This window comes from Gossypium raimondii, chromosome 8 (assembly GCF_025698545.1).
Source record: "Gossypium raimondii isolate GPD5lz chromosome 8, ASM2569854v1, whole genome shotgun sequence".
Classification (NCBI taxonomy): Eukaryota; Viridiplantae; Streptophyta; class Magnoliopsida; order Malvales; family Malvaceae; genus Gossypium; species Gossypium raimondii.
Window position 1 is genome coordinate 51511065 of NC_068572.1, and position 13292 is coordinate 51524356.

The following is a 13292-nucleotide window of genomic DNA, read 5'->3' on the forward strand; positions in this document are numbered from 1 at the left end:
AACGCAACGCACTTGATACTGAAACCAGGGAAATTAAACGGTGCTCTTTCCGACAGGAACAAAGCTGGAAGATTTGAGTAAAGTATGTCAGTCGTAAGTTAGAAGGAGCCTAAGGATGAAATGACTGGAGTTTTAGTTAACCTGTTAAAGGAGAGAAAAGTAAGGGAGAAGCAACATAAGCAGAGGAACCTATGCCTGATATGAACCCTTGAGCCTTCCATTGAGAAAAAGAGTCAAAAAGTACAAAGGCATTAGTCTGATTTAACAAACAAACAAACAAAACCAAAGTAACTAATCAGAATAGGTAGATAATTCTTATCAAGGGAAACTATACATAATTTGCATATTTGCATCAAATTTCATTTCTATCCATTTACTTTGTGTTTCTCAAAAATAAAAAGAGACAGAAAAGGAAGATATGTCCTTAATAGACTAGTATAGATAAATCAACAGAACCAGTTTCAACCAAGCAACCTTGCTTTACTTTGATTCTCCAGTTTCTTCTCTCCTATTTCATAGATTCTACAATAAAGGTTGGTGTCATCTATTTCTCCAGCACACCACCTTGTTTTATTATTCTCTACTTCTATGGAAATTGCTGCTATTGTCACAGTAGCTGGCATAAATCTTACCACCCATTATAACAGATATATATATTCATTAAGAATCACAAACATTCTTATTTCCTGTTCATACTAGTCCAAGTTGACTATAACCTGCACTTCAAACTGACTCATTCAAGGGAAAATAAGCTCTTAAAAAGTGGACAGGTAATGACCCAAATGTGTACTATTAGTTGCTAGCAGGTGAAGGTTTGTTTTGTCCTTCAAGAAGCAAAGGAAAATATGTTGATAAATCACACTTGTAACAAATTGCATTTAGTTTATTCAAACATAAAAGCAAGTCAGATCATATTATATGGCAGAAAACCATGACTAAAGTTGTGTATCAAATACTTAATCTCATAACAGGTTAGTCTAAAGTTTAGGTCCTATCAAATAGACACTAATCTATACACCCAGCTATAGTTTGATTTTATAGATCATCATACAGCAAAAACTTGTCAAACTGAAACAAAACATCAAAGCAATTAGTTTTCTGTTGTTCCAACATAGAGATCGGACAACTACAACATAACATCAAAGTACTAGATTTCATCTAATATTCTCACTCAACAGCAATTATCACCATTTTCTTCTCTACCTTCTTCAAGCAAAAACACAGATGGACATCTCTAAAGCTTCAAGAAAAGTTTTTCATTTTCTGTTGTTCCAACGTAGAGATCGGACAACTACAGCATAACATTAAAGTTTTTCATTTTAATTTAATAAAATATATTAAATTATACTTTTACTTTATCACAGACAAGCAATCCATAAAATGGATTTCATCACATACTATTAGCTTAAGAGATGTAAGCAGAACATAACACGCAACCCATAAAACTATTTAGCTTAAGAGATGTAAGCAAACAAGCAATCCATAAAACGTATTTCATCACAAAGTATTTAGCTTAAGAGATGTAAGCAGGCAACCCACCAAGCAAAATATGGACATTTACTCTATGTGCCAACAAGTAAATGATTCTTCCACTCCATATCTCAAATTGGAAAATTGCTTATATGGTATGCACGCATGAGGAGAGATAGAGACAAAAGGATCTTCACAGGCAAGGATTGAACAATTTTTTCAATCGAACATGCAATACAAACAGTCAAAGAAAAGCCCAAAGTTTAGGAGAACAGAAACAAATATTGCCGATTTGAGCTAAAGGAAAACTAACCTGTAAAATAAATCGGGGAAGAGTGCGAGCTGCTAAAATACCTCTGGAAAGAAAAGGGAAATCGATTTAAAGGAAACAGTGAAAATACCTCTGGAAATCAATTTTTTGTTCTTGATAAAATGAAGAAAATAAAACAAACGAATCTAGAAGGAAACGTGGGAGAATCGGAAGCTTGATGATGATGAGGGCAGAAAATGGAATAGAAAAGATGAAAAGAGGGCGGAATACCTAATCGGCGCTGAGGGGGTGTAATGCCTATTACGGGCAATGGGGGTAATAGGCCAGTAACCGATTCGGGCTGTAATCCTTTTACAGCGAACCAAACACTCGTTTGGTTGTGGGCCCGCTACATAGGGGGAAATGCATACCTATTCCCCCAACCAAACGCCCTCTCATTGTCTAATGAACCCAATATTCAAAAGATCGAGATCAGCTTCTTCTTTTTTTGTGGAAACAAGCTTGCAATGATAAAGATTGGGCGTGGATCTTCTTTAGTACCAATGTTGACTCGTTTCAACTCATCAATAGTGGTTTGATCTCCTTCCTCAAATGACAAATGAGTTTATTGGGCTTCCTCCTCATGGGGCTCTTGGTCGATTTCTTTCACAGATAAATAAAGAGATGAAAGGACTTTCATATGTTCATACTCTTCCTTCGTGGATGTATTAATTAAAACTATTGTATGTTGTTTGGCTTTTAAGACTTCACCAGTAGTTATCTTCAATTCAGAACACCTTTTTACCCGCGACTCTTTTGAAATGTGAGTTTTTATTTCTTGTTGTGGTTAGCCTTGTCAGAACATAAACTCCCAAGACTTGAATGGATAGAGCATGGCTTGGTGACAGATAATTTAGCGCTTACTTTTTCAACACTAACTTTTGAAGAGATTGAAGACCAAGGTGATTGATCGCCTCTCCCTCGCTCTCTCTTCGCAGATCGCGAGTTAAAGGAAGAGATAATTCAACACAGATCAAATCTGAATAATTACATGCGGTGTCTGCAAGTGTGGCAGGTCAGTTGTAATATAATTTGTACAACGATGTATAGAAGTACTACGAGAATCGAACCCACATGAGTCGGCAATTGAGTGTTTGACTAATTATTGGGGCAATGATGATGATGTTGAGGTTGAACAACCTCGTGCTCGTGCAAATAATGCTAGATTTGTCCTTCGTGATAATGAAGAGGTTCTGTTTAATAATGATTGTAGCCTACCTTCTTTGGCTAAACCAACATTCTCTATTCCACAACTTCGTGGAAATGGTGATTTAAAGGCTTATTGTGATAGTAAAGTTGGGTATAAATTAGTATGCCAATTCAATGGGAGATGACCAGGCGTAAGGAGGAGTACGATAGATCTCTCACATATTGTGAAATGATATTGGTGTAGTTCAAAAGATCATGAGGGCTTCCAATTTCCAAATTAATATCCAATTAAAAAAGAAAGTAAGTATGACATTCTGCCTTTTTTTGAATCTTCTTACTCTAGTAGAAAAGAGATATGTGATGAAAAATTTTGTGAACCGGAAAAAAATGATAGTGAGAATTTTTTCTCAAATATATGGATTTAAATGAGATAGAAATGTCATGTTCTCCTACTGAGATGTATTGTATTGAACTAAATATTCATAATACTTTTGAGGGGATATGAGAAGTCTACTTGATAGTCCACTTTTTGTGAGTGAAAATAAATATGAGGTAAAATTGGAGACTTCTCAAATGGGAAAAGAAAATGAAAAGTAAGAAAATACCCATGCAAAAGTGAGGAATGGTTATGTACTTATGTTTTAACTAACCATAACTCAAATTTGTTTAGTGGTGTTGATTTGTTATAAGATTTCAAGAATCCATTGATGAACTTCCAATTACATTGTGTTACCATCGATAGACAATTTTACTTGTAGGTGAGAGGTAAGTTGAACATTAATAATTCTCCAAAAGTGCTACAAGTTAAGAAAGGTAGGAAAATATTAGAAATTGAATTAAGAAGAAATACCTTGAATATTTTTATAAGTATGCTATTGATTTTGCTTTTAAATATTTTTCTTACGGCATACTTTCTTGTTGGTCAAGTTTCATCAAACATTGGTTTGAATGTTCAATAGATTTTATGAGTCTATCTAGGTTTGTAAAGAAATTTATGCATTTGCGATTGCAACAAAATTATCAAACTTAAATCTTAAAAATATTTTTCGCATAATAATATTAACCTTATTAATTTTTATGTGAAATTGTTGACTTATCGTTGGAAATTCTTATGGATGACCATACATATTCAAAGAAAATTAGAGGTTATTTTTACTTGAACACTCATGTACCTAACATTTCTTTATTTAGTGTTGATAACTTGTTTTTAAAGGAAACACACTTGATTGAAGCGAATTTGAAGGATCAAAATCATGTCTTTGATCCTGAAGATAGTTTTTGCGCACAAGAAAGCTTATATAAGTATTTGTTAAATTTTATTGTTATTAATTCTAATCCCTTTTCTTTTTATGCACCTAAAGATTCAAAGATGAATCTTCTCGAGGAAGGGGGAATGATGCGAGTCTCAAGGCATAATTTCAGGTCCATAGACATGATGGACTAAGTTTCCCTCAAGGCCAAATCACAAGCGCCAAATCCAAGCAATTGAACTCAAAACTCAACTTATTCATTCAAGACTTTATCATGAAGAAATTTCAATAAGAAAAGTTAAAGATCCAAGTTGATGGACTTTGGAGTTCGATACGGAGCAAAGATGAATTAGAAGGGACCAATTTTGTTTGTGGACTTGAAATCTCAATTTAGGATAACAAGCCCATGTGGAAGATGTTAAGTTAATTTACATAAATAATATAAAAAATTAAATTCTGAAATAGGTTGTCAGTGGGATTAATTACGAAAATGGTATGTTTTTTGGGTGGAGATTTTCTCATAGGCGCCACCACCTTTTTTTTTATATATTTTTTTGTTTTTATAAAGAAATAATTTTAAAAATATATATATGTATATTTATAAGGGTCAAAATATGGACAACGGGTCAGGATACGGGTTGAAAATATTTTGTTATAAATTGTTAGTTATTTTGTTAGTGTTTTGTTTTTTGTGATTTTTATTAATGTAAAACTATTTTGTTAGTAACTAATGTTAGTATTTTGTGTTTTGTGATTTTTGTTTATAAAAAATATTTTTATAGTTATTTTGTAAGTAATTTATGATTAGTTTATAAATTGTTAGTGTTTTGTGTTTTGTGATTTATTAGTAATGTAAATTCTTTTTTAAAAATGTTATAGTTATTTTGTTAGTAATTTGTGATTAATTTATAAATTGTTAGTGTTTAGTTTAGGGTTTTGTGATTTTTAGTAATGTAATTTAAAAAAATTATAATTTTTTGTTAGTAATTTATGATTAGGTTATATAAATTGTTAGTGTTTAGTTTAGTGTTTTGTGATTTTTTATTAATGTAAACTTTTTTATAATGTGATTTTATTTTTATTTGACAATTTTTATTCATAGGAGTCACCAGTGGCGCCTATCAGATGGGAGTCACCAGTGGCGCCTACCAAATAGGCACCACCTATCCCATACCACATTCGTATATATATACGGATCATGTACTGAACCGGAAAAAAATAATACAAGTGGTGGCTCTTATGAGATATGCGCCACCAATAAAATAATATTTTAAAAAAATATTATAAAAAAAGGTGGTGGCGCCTATGAGAAATGCTCCACCTAAAAAAACATACCATTTTCGTAATTAATCCCACTGACAACCCATTTCAGAAATTAAATTTTTTTATATATTGTTTATGTAAATTAACCAAGATGTTAACAAGCTTAGGTGCACTTCAAGGACCCCAATCAAGCCCACATGTCTAGGCATATTATAATCAGTTGAATTGCGGTACATTTTTTGAAAGGATCTAGGCATTTTTGGGTCAATATGTATCACATAAATTGAAGATATGTCTCTTAGCTTTGTAATGCACTTTGAATTACTCGATTTTGAGTTCAGGAACTCAAGTTATGACCATTTTAGTAAAGATTGCGCAAGCAAAATTTTTGAACGGAATTATTACAAAAAATATGAGTTTCGAGCTTTTATTTCGAGTTTAAATCATATTAGGTTCGATTTGTAGACTTAATTTTTATTATCTGCAAGCTCAATATTGTATTTATTAAGTTATATTTTTTATTATTTTTCATTCTGAATTTTGGATTTTTTAGGAGTTTATGTAAATAAGAACATTTAGTTTAAAATTACTTATTGTTTAGATCAGCTAGAGTTTCAGTATACTTGAGAGTTTTAACAATCTTTTCAGATTGTGGGTATCATCTTCAAGTTTTTTCTTACTATGTTTTCTTTCTTTGAGGAAAAATTAGAGTCATTTGAAAGAGTTGTGGATTTATCTGGTTTTCAAGGCTCCTTAAGACTTTTACACGCCACTTTCCAACTTTTCCATCTATCTTCTTTATTTTCTTATTTATTCTATCTTGTTTTTGATTAATTGTTCGAATATTTGATTATTTAACTTTTTTCTATCTTAAATATTTATTTTAATTTTTATCTTTTAATTCTTATATCTGACTTGGATTTGTTTGCGTTTCAGGTTGTGACAAACTCCAAGTTCTCATTCTTTCGTCTAGAGCTCTAAGCCAAATCCACGACTTAGACAAACTTGCAATTTTGTTTTGCACATTCTTATCATGATCAATCTTGTAGGAGTATGGCTTGGTCATAGGTGTATGAAGGTTGAGTTACACAATTGACTTGATATTTGAAACGTCATTGATAAGCTCAATGATTTGGTCGACAATGACAAATTCATTGATTGTTGATTGAAGATCTTTGACAACTTGGACATCGGATTGTTCATTAGGCTCCTATGATAGATTTTCATGTCGAACTTCTTCATTGATTGACCTATTCCCAAAAAGATCAGCGAGTCTTTTTATCATAAATATCATCTAGTCATCTTTTTCTTCGAAGCTTGTAGTGAGACTCTCCACCGTCTTTGATAGAGATGTCATATATTCTTCCAATGAAGTGGTGTTAGTTGTCATGACATTCATCACTTTGGAACTTGGCTTTGAGGGAGATGTTGGGATTGAGTTGTCGCTTGGTTGATTATTTTTCTCCTAAAATGACAATCATCGAGCTACACTTGATTAATGAGAAGAAACTTCTTCTATGTCATGAGTTGGTGAAGAATCATTAAAAAGTGGATTGTCATTGAGCATCAAAGAAGTTTGATTTAATAACTGAAAAAGAGATTTCGTCTTCTTCCTGGTGCCACAGGGATGACCAAGGACATTGGTGCTTGATGATGAAGTGAAACAGATTGCGAGATTATATACCATTCGAGATTGATAAATTTTAGTAACGGGGTTGCCTATAAATGTAAGATCTCTATTTCAAGGAAAACATGGTTGTATTTCAATATATGCATGATAATAAATAATAAAAAGAATTCGCAGATTCTAAGTTCATTTAGTCTTCCTGTTCAATTCATTTACAGTTAAATCGATGTTTGGTGGATCTGACTTCATTGTTACATTTAATATTACCTTGTAATGCTGAAATTATGACTTTGACTTAAAATTCTGTACTTATGCTGAAATTTTACGATTATATTTGTTGCCAATGCACAGTTTCGATAATTAAAGAGGGTCAAGTTTCCAAAATTCATAGCCTGACTAATTTCTTTGATTTTCTTTTAGGCCTAATGACACGTAAGAGGTAACATTTGATGGAGTGCCCCGTCAAAGAATCCCACGTCCAGGCTGTTACAACAGAACCGGGCTTTATCACCCTATTAGTTCGACACCTGTCACCATCTCTTCTTCTTTCCTTGTTTTTCTATCCATCTCGTGGAAACCGCAGTCTGGCATTCTCAGGGTGCACCAAAGCTCCTAACAAAATTAAAATTTATTCCAACTTCCGAGCTTGGTGGCGGCTAAACCGTTGATTTCCCACTTACCCAAAAAGGCAAAAGAAGAAACCTCGGATTTTAGACCGAGCCAGTTGCAGTTTGCACCACATGTTAGTTCCGGTGATTAATATTAACTTAAATTTCTCTCTCTTGAAAAATAAAACAAAAGTAGAAACACTTTTTTTTGGATCATTGGGTTTTCAATGTTTTTGGGGTTGATTTATTTTTTCCCCTTTGGTTTTGAAAGATTGTTGTGGGTGGTTTTGATTGATTATTTTTCTTCTTTGTTTTCCTTTCTGTAAGAGACTGAAGATCATCCAGGTGTTGGCGGTGGACCCAGTCATGACTGCTGACGGGAGTAATCCATTGATCTCTGTTCAACCCAATGCCCTCAAGTTCGTTTGTAAGTTCCACCTTATCTCTGTTTTCACTCCTATGCATGCATGTAATGCATACATTCATGATTCAATTCCAAGGTTATGTGATCAACTTGTACATGGGATTGGAGATGACTGTTCCTTTGATAAGTTTATGGAATTAGATTATGAAGACTCTAGTGACTGATATGTTTTTTTGGATGCTAGCACATACCCATTCAGCATCCTCCCCCAATCAGGGGAAATGCCAATATAATTTGTGAAGCTTGACATGGTGTTCTTTACAAGATGCCAGTTTTATCTTTGTATCAATTCTTTAATGTGTAGCTAGTTTATATTTTGCTCTTAGATGCTGATTTCTTTGAAATGCTAAATGTCAATGCGATCTTTGTCTTCAGCATATGGTTATTCTGGAAATTTTTTGAGGAACAAATTTTTAAGCTTAGTTAACCTATGTTTTCAGTTGAGCTTGAAAAACCAAGCTTTTGTGATCTTAAAGTGGTGAACAACACAGAACACTATGTGGCCTTTAAGGTATTCACGGTTTCGGTTGATATATGGTTATGTGTATTCTTGGTCCATTTTGAGATTGTTTAGGTTTGTATGATTTAATGTTTCCAACTTGTACTCATTTTAGGTTAAAACGACTTCGCCTAAGAAGTACTTTGTGCGACCAAACACTGGTGTTGTACAGCCTTGGGATTCATCTGTTATCAGAGGTATTACTTAACCATCTTGTAAAATGAGAATTTAATGATCTGCTTCCGTCCATTGCTTTTCTCAATTAGTTTGTTGAGACTCTTATATGTATGATACTGTTTTTCTTATATGCATGAATATCAGTCACTCTGCAAGCTCCACGGGAATATCCTCCAGATATGCAATGCAAAGACAAATTTCTGTTACAGAGTACTATAGTGCCTCCAAATACTGATGTGGATGACCTGCCAGCCGATACTGTAAGAAGTCGGACATTGAGAATAACGGTTTTAGTTTGACTACATTTATTATAATGTTCAAAAGTAAATATGATCTTTGGAATGTCATCCTTCTCTTTGCATTCAGTTTAATAAGGAAAGTACTAAGGAGATACAGGAGTGCAAGCTTAAAGTTTTCTATGTAACTCCTTCCTCTCTTGGAAATTCTGAAGATGAAGGATTCAAGAGCTACTCAGATCAAGCCCCTGATTCAAACTCTGTGAGTCTAGTCATTGTTCTGCTTAAATTCACAAGACCTTTACATATGCGCATTAAGGTTTTGCGTTGAAATCAGTATTGATATAAGTGACTCAAAGCTCTTTCGTTTTTAATGCTTTTGTCATATTAAGTATGTTCAAAGCCTGGTTTTGTTTGTATACTATTATGCTCTCTAGTTTCTTATATAATAATACCACTCATCTGCCTTGTGACGGAAGGGAAAAATATGCATGCACTAAAGCTTTTGAATTTTGATAAGTCAATCTGGAATTTGCTGTTTGACTGAAGTAGGCAGATGGTTTCTGATTTATGCATGCTCATAATTCCAGTTCCTTGGTTGTAGCGATGTCTTCCCTATGACCTGCTTACAATGGGATTAAGGACCCTTGTTCTTTTTCATTTCCTCTAAAGCAAAGCTAGCTATTGCAAATCATCATAGTATCTTGCATTTGCGTAATTCATTGTTATATGCTTGCCATTTTGCATTCTATTTAATCGGTTTTTTCTCCGATGAAGGCAACTTGAAAATGAAAACCCAGAATCTGATATTTATGTATTCATTTTTACATATCCATTCTGCACTTGTGAACCAGGCTGTGCAGCAGCTGAAGGATGAAAGAGATGCAGCAGTTCGGCAAACACTGCAGCTGCAACAGGAACTGGTATGTTTTTACTTCGGGCTTGCCGATGGGAACCAGTAAAACATTGTCATCCATCTAAAAATCATCTCCAAGTTAACCTGTAAACCTTTAACTTCCCAAACCGAGCCCAAGAAAGAATGCTTGATTCTTGTTTATGTTGTGAAGTACAACAGCATTAGTAACTCATGTAAACACTGTGTAATGGTGAAAACAGGATTTTCTGAAGAGACGGAGACATCGAAGGAATGACACAGGATTCTCCTTAAAGTTTGCGTTGATTGTGGGACTGATAGGGATAATGGTTGGGCTGCTGTTGAATTTTTCATTTTCATCATCGTTGTCATCACCGGCAGCAGTACCAACTGTAGAGACAACTACATCACCTGTAGAGCCATCTACTACAGAAGGAATAGAGACGCCCCTTTAAAAGAAATGTGGTAACCAGTCATTTTGTCTACTTGGTTGTATAGTGCTGAATGTTACTGTTGGATGAAGAGGAGTGTGCTAACTTCCTTTCCTTTTTCCTTTTCTGTGTATTTTGATCTTTGCCATCATCATTATTATATTCTGTTTATTTTTTTAATTAATTTATTTTATGTACTTTCATTCAATTTATAAGTTAATATGTTATTTTTCAGTAAAGAATTGTTAGTTTCGTATTTTAAGTGGGTTACCGAGTTCAATTTGTTGAAGGATAGTTGCAATGCTGGTATGCTATAGTAAGCGGTTTAACACAAACTCAAATTTGATTCACCGTAAAGTAAGAGACTGAAATGTAAAAGAAAAGGAAAAGGAGGGCTTTTAATTAATGCAGATAGCACGAATAGAGAAAATCATATAGTAATAAATGAAAATTTTTTAATAGTTTAATGACTAAATTGTATTTTTTTGTAGTTAAGTGACCAAAATAAAAATTTGATGACTAATGATATAATTTACATTTTAACAGGTTGAAATCGAATTTTAGTACAGGAATGTTTGTTTAAGGAACATGTAATTTGTAATCGAATAAGTTAATCATCAAACAACAAATATCGGACAACTACTGCTACTGCTAGTTTCCATCTTTAAATGGGTATATGCACAGCAGGACATTATCGCCTTGACACAGATTTTCTTTTATTCACATTTCAATTTGCAATTAATGTTTTATTCAGTATTTCCTCTTCTTACATTACATGAACCCAACTACTTATGTTCCATGCTAATTCCTGTCTCTTACCATTATGTATTTGTCGGATCTGCCTCTAACTGTATTGAAGGCAATCTTTTCTATTCTTTTCCCTTTCCCCCCTGTTTTCTTGCTTCTCCTCACTCCTTCAAGTTTTAATCATTAAATATGCTCCAAATCCATGTGTTATTTCCACTTTTATTTCAAAAAACTTTAATAGGATTTAAAAATACAATTTCAATTGTAAAAGTACAACATCAATTTTTTTTGTTATATAACTCTTAAATGAGTGTTTATTATTATTTTAAATTGTTAGGTAATTTAATAGATTATTTTAAAATAAGAATTAAATTCTAAAAATACGACATGTAACTTAAAATATTAGTTCGAACGGAAATGATAAAATGAAAATTTTTGACACACAAAAAAATAATGAATAATATATATTTACTAAACCAAAAAATATGTATATTTAGCTTTTTAGACTAAATTACCAAGTAAAGTCGTTTTTTAAATTACGAAAATAGGTTGATTTTTTGAAAAATTACAGGAATGGGCCATTTTTGATAAAAACGCTTCTAGCTGGAGTCATTTTCAGGGAAAAAAAATGCTTTCAGCTAGAAGCACTTTTCCTTTGTGTTTTTATTAGGAGTTTCTAGTTGTTTAGGGTTTTTGGGGTTTATTAATTAGGTTAGGGTTTTAGGGTTTTAAATTGATAAAAAATTTAATAATTGAATTCGATATTTAAAATATTTGTATTTACACCAATCGTATAATATTTTTGATTAAAAATCAAAACTCGGTGTACTGAAAAATATTTTTGACGAGATAGGTTCTGAAAAAATATCTTTGACGAGATGAGTTCTAAAAAAAATATCCCAGGAATCTCGAGATATTTGAAACGTTTTTGAAAAAATGCCCTAGATAGTGGGGATTGAAATTTGTAGAGAAAAAACGCTCCAAGTAGGACGCACTGTCAGCAAAAGTATTGAAAACGCTTCCAGCTGGACACCCTTTTTAGTACTGCTACTGGCAGTGCGTCCTGCTTGGAGCGTTTTTTCTCTACAAATTTCAACCCCCACTATCCGGGGCATTCTCTCAGAAACATTTTTTTGTTATCCCTTAGGCTATAAATGTAACGTATTTCAGCCTCTGGTGGCATAAACTGAGGAAATAATATTTGAAAAAGTTCAAAAGAATAGAAGTTCACAGGAAAGGCATAAGTTGGAGCAATAATACTATTTGTATAAAAAGTAAGCATAAGCATTGATTTTTCGTGTTAATATTTATTTGAAACATTATATTTTTTGCATAATGTTTTTGTTTTGAACTTCTCTCGACATATAATATGGTTAAAAAGGAGTGGACGAATTAATTCTATTATTTTTTACGACGGTGAGGTCCGTGACACCAAGAACGACGTGGTTTTTTTATCGGAGAACATAGTGTGGTTGACTTTTAACCATAACTTCGAAAAAGAATTAGGCAAAAAATCGTCGGATCCAACTAGATGAGAGTATCATCTATTAAGTATCAATTTTGCGCTTTGGTCGATCCCGTGAGATATGACGCTTTCGATATTAAAGATGCTTGGAGCTTGGAGGCGATGGTGCAGACGCATATTGATAGTTAATCACTATTTCTCGAGTTATATGTGGAAATTTTAAGAGATGAGAAGAGAATGGTTGAAAATGCCGATAATCTAACTACTTGTTAGAAAGTTCCCATTATGATATCCCAGAATCATCGATGGGAAGACACTCATCCATCTCAGCCTTAGATTTTAATCGTGAGAGGTAGACAGAACTAAGGTACTATCGGGGGAGTGTACCGTGTACACCTGAGAAATAGAACTTGCGACTGTGGGTGATTTGACATACTACGTTTTCCATGCGCTCATGCAATTGTAGCCTGTAGCAATCAACGCTTGGATCCCATGAGCTTTGTTGACGAAGTGTACAAATTAGAAAACTTGTACAACGTGTGGAGACACGTATTCCCACCAGTCCTAGATGAATGTTTGTGGCCACCTGTATCGAGCGCTCCACTTAAGTTGTTACCTAGTAGAAGATTGCGTCGCAAATCAAAAGGTTGATCGACATCGACTCGAATACGCGACAACATGAATATTTGGGATAAGTCAAACCAACCGAGGTTATGCGGGTGGTGTAGGAACTCAGGCTATACAATGCCGTCATGCCTACAT

At 33.5% G+C, this 13292-nt stretch overlaps 1 protein-coding gene across 4 annotated transcripts; it reads left to right on the forward strand.

Moving 5' to 3' along the window:
* The first annotated feature begins 7589 nt into the window (after positions 1-7589).
* Positions 7590-10574, forward strand: LOC105792018 (vesicle-associated protein 2-1). 4 transcript variants are annotated; one of them, XM_012620373.2, is made up of 8 exons: positions 7590-7821; positions 8005-8104; positions 8542-8612; positions 8716-8797; positions 8922-9037; positions 9144-9275; positions 9868-9936; positions 10130-10574. In XM_012620373.2, exons 1-8 carry the CDS (start codon positions 7810-7812, stop codon positions 10340-10342), a joined length of 795 nt encoding a protein of 264 aa, XP_012475827.1. In that variant the 5' UTR covers positions 7590-7809; the 3' UTR covers positions 10343-10574. The 4 variants fall into 4 exon arrangements, with proteins under 4 accessions (XP_012475827.1, XP_012475828.1, XP_012475831.1 ...); XM_012620374.2 differs by having other exon boundaries at positions 8014-8104; XM_012620377.2 differs by having other exon boundaries at positions 7592-7811; positions 8014-8104.
* Positions 10575-13292: the final 2718 nt, after the last annotated feature.

What these genes read in the sequence shown, in the direction of transcription:
- LOC105792018 (XM_012620373.2), top strand. An exon ending in ATGACCTGCCAGCCGATACT is followed by an intron (nt 9,038 to 9,143) that starts GTAAGAAGTCGG and finishes CTTTGCATTCAG; the next exon opens with TTTAATAAGGAAAGTACTAA. An exon ending in TGCAGCTGCAACAGGAACTG is followed by an intron (nt 9,937 to 10,129) that starts GTATGTTTTTAC and finishes TGGTGAAAACAG; the next exon opens with GATTTTCTGAAGAGACGGAG.